The following is a 6,411-nucleotide window of genomic DNA, read 5'->3' on the forward strand; positions in this document are numbered from 1 at the left end:
AATAATGAATGTACAAATGTGCTTTACACAATTGATGTATGTATGGATTGTGATAAGAGTTGTATGAGCCCCTAATAAAATGATAAAAACAAAAAACTGTTCATGGGACGTGGGATGCTCTATCAGACAAGCGAGGAGGTGTTTCATATACTTAGTAAATCAAAGACTGATTGTGGGGATGGTGCAGGACCCGGGCGGTAGTTTGTTCGCGTGTACGTTGGGTCCCTGAGAGCCAGAACAGACTCCAGGGCACACAGCAGCAAATGGAAGTCACTAAGAAAAAGGGGGATTACTCTAGATTTCGAAGCCCTGGTGCCCCAGTGGTTAAACTAATAGCGTCATGCTTGTGGGTTTGAATCCACCAGTCGCTCTTGGGGAGAAAGGAGCGTCAGTCTGCAGTCATAATAATTTGAGGGCAATTCGACTCTATCCTATGGAGTTGCCATGGCAGTGGATTTGGATTGGTTATTCTAGATTTTAAAAGAACTAGAGATAACCAAGTGTAGTGTATAAACCTGGATAGGATCTGGATCACAAATGAGGAAATAGTGACACTCCAATGGAGAAATTTCTGAATTCCACCCTAAGCAAGTGATCAAAGTTAACATCACCAGTCACACAGCACACCAACATCATGCGCTCTCTGAGAACAGGATGCCTTGTCTGATTTCCTTGCCAAACATATGAATAGCCTCCATCTAATCACAGGAAAGCATCAGCCAACCCTGAAAATGAGAGACTTTCAACAAAATAACTGACCAATGCTTCTAAGGGTCACGGTCACAAAAGACAGGAAAGACGATGCTGGCAGACACTGAAGGGAATTAAGGAGCTGAAACAGTGCTGCATGAGAACCTGGACACACACGCACACACAGAAACTGGTGAACTCCAGATACGGTGTGTAGATGAGTTAATAGTATTGTATCCATACTATTTCCTTAGCTCTCATCATTGTACTATGACAATTTAGTATGTTAACCTTAGGAGAATCTGCAAATAAACTATATTGTTACACATTTTTGAAATATAAAATCATTTAAAATAAAATGTTAAAAAGCTGAGAAATTAATGACATTATAATAGAAAATATGTAAACCACATCGGAAGGACAGACAGAAGGGAAGTGATTTGGTGGCATGATGGGGAGGGGCTTGTAATAGTTTACTGATAGGTATATTCAAAGGTAATATACATTTTTGGGTTGCTGGGAAATTTATTGAGCATTAATGACCATAGGGAAGTTGGGTAGAGTTGTTGGTTTTGTGGAGGGAGGATATGATATTATTTGTTGCCTTTTGATAATGCTAACGTTTTCTTTTTTTAATGCTAACATTTTCAAGCTTTTAGGTAATCAGGTTAAAATGGTACTCAGGCTCGGATTTGATATTTAACAGCAACCTCTTTCTCAGAGGTGTGTCATGTTATCAGAATCCCCATTCTTAAATACAGATGCTGTGTGCAAAAATGAAAGTCCAAGTCCAGTTTGAACCAGTTTGTATTTTAGGAGAGTGACAAGCAACTTGAAGATGTTTGGAGAACTTTGAGAAAGTGGACACAGTACCTGAACGAGATAGAGAAGCTGGTGTGAACCTGCAGAATGATGTTTTCTGATTTATAGGCACCAAGGATGACAAAAAGAAATGCAGTCTCAGAAAAAGAATTTCTGACTACATGGATAGAGCAGAAAGCATAAAGAAATACTTGGATCAAGAAAAAGAAGGTAAAGACAGTGTTGTAGATAATAAGTTATGGGGCAACCCCAAGTACCCACTGGTTATAGCGCCTGCCCTTGAGAGCACTTTGCAGTCTGGACCATGTTTATAGATTTCTGCTCCCTGGTACAGGAGAAAGGGGACCTGGTGGTGCTGTGGGTTAAGCATTGTGCTGCTAACTTCAAATTCAGCAATTCAAACCCCCCAGCCATGGGAGAAAGAAGAGACCGCCTACTCCTGTAAAGATTTGGTTTTGGAAACCTTATAAAAAGGTACCTGTGAGTTGGAGTGGACAGGGTGGCAGTGGGTTTTCGGTGTAGGACAGTGGTTCTCAATCTGTGGGTTGTGACCCCTGTGGGGGTTGAATGACCCTTTCACAGGGGTCGCCCGATTCATAACAGTAGCAAAATTACAGTTATGAAGTAGCAACAAAAATAATTTTATGGTTGGGGGGTGGGTCACCCACCACATGAGGAACTGTATTAAAGGGTTGGGGTATTAGGAAGGTTGAGAACCACTGGTGTAGGGGGAGACCCTTTACCACCTTTCCCCACGCCTGTGGGGAAGAACTGTGTCAGCTGACCCTTGGAAATGTTGCAGGCTACTCTTAGGAGTTCACAGATCCTTGTGAAGCTGAAGCATAAACTGTTTGGGGACTACTACACAGGCATACTGAGTGTAAATGCCAGATTATATTTGTATTTCTCCTTGATGAAATGATCAAAATCATTAAACAAATGCTTGGGATGTCTCTTGGATTTTGCAGTGAATCAAAACCGTTTAGGAGTTAATCCTAATGATAGAGGTGAAGTAGGTATTACTCCATTACTAGTTGCCAGCTCATGAGCATCCAGTCGACAAACATAGATGTATAAGTGACCATTGCTCCCTGTGCCTGCAGTGCACACCCCTGGTGCTTACTATAGCCAAAATACTAGAAAAAATCCACTGCCATTGAGCCGATTTTAATTCCTAACCTCCCTTCATAAGGTTTCTGAAGCAAAAAAATCTTTATGGGAGCCTCATCTTTCTCCCTCTGAGTGGCTAGTAGGTTTGAACAGCTCTGTAGTCTAATGCTTAACAGGGTGTTTTTTTTTAATTAACTTGTATCTTAAACGTGTATCTTGAAAGGTTTTTTTTAAATTAACTTGTATCTGACCCTGTTTAAGACTATGCATGAAATATAATATATGAAATGATAATTAGTGGTTGCCAGCATTATTATTGAAGCTTGTGTTTTGTTTTGTAGATGGAAAATATCACAAGCAAATTAAAATAGAAGAAAATGCAACAGGTTTCAGCTATGAGTCACTTTTTCAAGAATATCTTAATGAGGCAGTTACAGAAGTTTGGATAGAAGACCCCTATATTAGACAAACTCATCAGGTGCGTGAAAGGATCTAAGTATAATTTAAAAAATGGAATAAAAATGTAATGACATTATATGAAAATATACTCAGTAATAACCCATCCAAATGTCTTTCAGCTATATAACTTTCTTCGGTTTTGTGAGATGCTTATTAAAAGACCCTGTAAAGTAAAAACTATTCATCTTCTCACCTCTCTGGATGAAGTAGGTATCTGAGAGCAAATCCTCTTTCACCTCCATTCATTTTCCTCATTTACAAGATGTAGCTAATCAAGGGAAATCTAGACATGTTTCAGCTAGATCTGTCTCCTTGTGAGGTAACTTGTTATCTAAAATAGGCATAAAGCAATTTGAGAAAAATGACAGGGATTTCAGTATGTTGACTTTGTATTTGGCCACTTAGCTTAAACCCTCTTACTTTGTCTAAGGAGTTTATTTCTGTGTATGTGCTAGGGGATATCACATTGTCTTTAATGTAGACATTGTTGTCTCATCTTTAACAATTATGAGGAAACTTCAAAAAGTTTGTGGAAAATTCCTAATACCTTTCCATTCCATTTTTCCATGAACTTTTTGAAGCTTCCAATCCCTGGTGGCAAAATGCATGATCCATTGGGCTGCTCTTAGCAGTCACTGAGGAACAAAGATGAGGCTCTCTGCTCCCTAAAACTGTGCAGCCTCAGAAACCCACAGGGGCCGTTCTCTGTCCTATTCGGTTGCTATGAGTTGGAATTGACTTGATGGCCATGAGTTTGAGGAGTTTTAAAAAGAGTTTTTAAATTATGCTTAATTATTTTGATGTATTGCATTGGCCTTCTGAGGCACAGCAACATGATAGTGGGCTTCTCTACTTTGATTTTTACCTCCATGGATAGGCATGCTTCCAACTAATTGTTTTCTTGGATTCATTTGAGAAGGCGGCAGGCACCCTATCAGAATGACTTACAAATCATGACTGAAATAGATTTTAGTATACCATTATGTTCTGTTCACATTAGAGAGAACAATTATCTTAATTAAAAACAATTGTTTAGCTGACTTCATGTTGCTTGAGACAGAAGAAATTAAAACTCAAGTAGAACATTCCACTTTAATTAGTCTGTGATACTGAGAGCTTAGGGATAATTTAAAGTATTAATAACTGCAGCAGAAATTCTGTCTTGACTCTTACTAGAGTGGTGGGAGATTGCAGCAATGTAATGGCCTGAGAGAAATAAAAGAGTCACTTGGGGATCATGGTGTGCTATTGGAATTAGACTACTCTTCATCAATACATGACCGGGAGATTAGGTTAGTACATGGGAATGTTTTCATTTTTAAGCCATTGAAGTACAGTTATTTGTGTCTCTTGATAAATTAGGCTTTCATATCAATAACTGTATATCATTATTCAACTTAAAGATTTAAAAATCAAAACAGCTTTGAAGGAAGCAAAACACTCATTTTAGTTATGTTAGTTATATTTCCTAAAGGCGATAAATGTATGTTCTATGTCACATGGGAAATACTTTTCTGTCTGTTCACCTACGCATATAATGTTATGCTATTGGGATAAAACTCATCATGTACTTCATGTGGTTTTGCTTATGATTCATTAAATATTCTAAGGCACGATGATATGCCGTGTCTACAGGAAACACTGTTTCCTTCTGTCGAGCATGGTAGAGTTCCCACGCTTATATTTTTGGGGTCCCGGGTTTTGTGAAAACTGATGCAGTCACAGCACGAGGGCTCATCCTGCTCACACTCCCTATTCCACCTGTCTACCAGCTCATAGTCGTGAACCACTTGTTAGCACAACAGGCAATGCTTGCCCACAAGCTGAAATTCAAGCCTGAGGTTTAATTTAATTGTTGAATACTTTATCACCTAAAGGATCCCTGGTGGCATAGTGGGTTACACACTGGACTGCTTAACTTCAAAGTCAGCAGTTCGAATCCACCAGTTCTACCAAGTCCTATAGGGTTGGTCTGAGTTGGTATCGACACACTGGCCGTGAGTTGTTTTTTTAATCAGCTAATCAAACAAATTATTGTTTTATGGGTATTTTGTTTCATTGTTTCATTTACTAACCAGACAGAGCACACAATTAATCCTAGCATTGATTCAACTCACTCCATAGAATGAAGTTTTGCTGACACTTAATACACTACAACTTTGATAGTTGCCTGACTTAACTATATTTAATATGCTACTATATACTGATTTCAATAGGTTCAACAATGGATGGATGATTAAGATTGGAAGGGGACTTGATTATTTTAAGAAACCACAGGTAGGATATAATTTTATAAATAAGTATCAGCAGTTTTTATATCATCTTTTAAAACAACACTTCTACTTTCAGGGTCGTTTTTCTCTTGGATATTGTGATTATGATTTAAGACCATGTCATGAGACAACAGTGGACATTTTTCATAACAAGTACACAAAGAAGATATGATACACAGTGGCCTAACCTGCATCGTGTTTCTACTTTAAGTAAATCTTGTTTGTTTTTTCTACTTCCGACAGATCATTCCTATAATGTGTGAATATATCAATAAACGTACATTTCTACTACTTTTTCAACCCAGGGTTCAGTTGTGTGAGCATTTCTAATTAAGCAGATTAACAGTAACAGTGTTTCTTTCCAAATCATAGAGTTAATTTTAACACTTTTATTTTGGCTCTTGGAGAGTCAGTCAACAAATAATGAGCATCCTGGTGGTGTGCTGGTTACATGTTGGGCTGCTAACCACAGTTCGAAACCATCAGCTGCTCCAGGGGAGAAAGATGGGACTTTCTACTCCTGTGAAGAGTTGAGTGTCAGAAACCCACACTGGCAGTTTTCCCCTGTCCTACAGGGTCACTATGACCTGGAGTGACTGATGGCAGTCAGTTTGGTTTGGGTTCATTATGAAGAGAATGAAGGCCTTACAGAGCTAAGTCGGCTGCTAACCAAGAATCTGAGTTGGTCCCACCCAAGGGCTCCACGAGAGAAAGCCTGGTAATCTGCTCCTGTGAAGACTGGAACCCAGAAAACCGAGAGCTGTGCTACTTAGTCCCATGGGGTCGCTATGGGTTGGAAAGCAACTTGAAGGTACCCAGGGACAGCAACAAATATGTCTCCATACTTGTCACTGGGGGGCACAAATACTTCGTGCTCAACTACTAACCCACACAGCAATACTGCCCCCCCCCCCCAACTCCCAAAGAAAGACTGTGCAGTCTGCTTCCCATCAGATGGAAAACCCTGTGGAGCAGTTCCCCTCTGTAACAAATGAGTGGTCATGCATCGTCCTTGACTCAAGGGCAACAGACTGAGGACAGTGAGGAGCTGAATTGG

At 39.5% G+C, this 6,411-nt stretch overlaps 1 protein-coding gene across 3 annotated transcripts in view; it reads left to right on the top strand.

Moving 5' to 3' along the window:
• The window catches only part of MITD1 (microtubule interacting and trafficking domain containing 1), a 7,811-nt gene extending 2,157 nt beyond the window's left edge, over positions 1-5,654 (top strand). Inside the window, exons 2-7 of one of the 3 annotated variants that reach the window (XM_004704348.2) lie at positions 1,621-1,722; positions 2,964-3,100; positions 3,201-3,287; positions 4,258-4,373; positions 5,298-5,358; positions 5,431-5,654. In XM_004704348.2, the coding sequence (XP_004704405.1) occupies positions 1,621-1,722; positions 2,964-3,100; positions 3,201-3,287; positions 4,258-4,373; positions 5,298-5,358; positions 5,431-5,526 (599 nt within the window). In that variant the 3' untranslated portion in view covers positions 5,527-5,654. The remainder of the gene's footprint in view (positions 1-1,620; positions 1,723-2,963; positions 3,101-3,200; positions 3,288-4,257; positions 4,374-5,297; positions 5,359-5,430) is intronic. The other 2 variants (XM_045283891.1, XM_045283892.1) reach the window with 2 other exon arrangements.
• Positions 5,655-6,411: the final 757 nt, after the last annotated feature.

The sequence above is a fragment of the Echinops telfairi genome, unplaced genomic scaffold, assembly GCF_000313985.2.
Source record: "Echinops telfairi isolate 266 unplaced genomic scaffold, ASM31398v2 ScPeMD7_7467;HRSCAF=8505_1, whole genome shotgun sequence".
Classification (NCBI taxonomy): domain Eukaryota; kingdom Metazoa; phylum Chordata; class Mammalia; order Afrosoricida; family Tenrecidae; genus Echinops; species Echinops telfairi.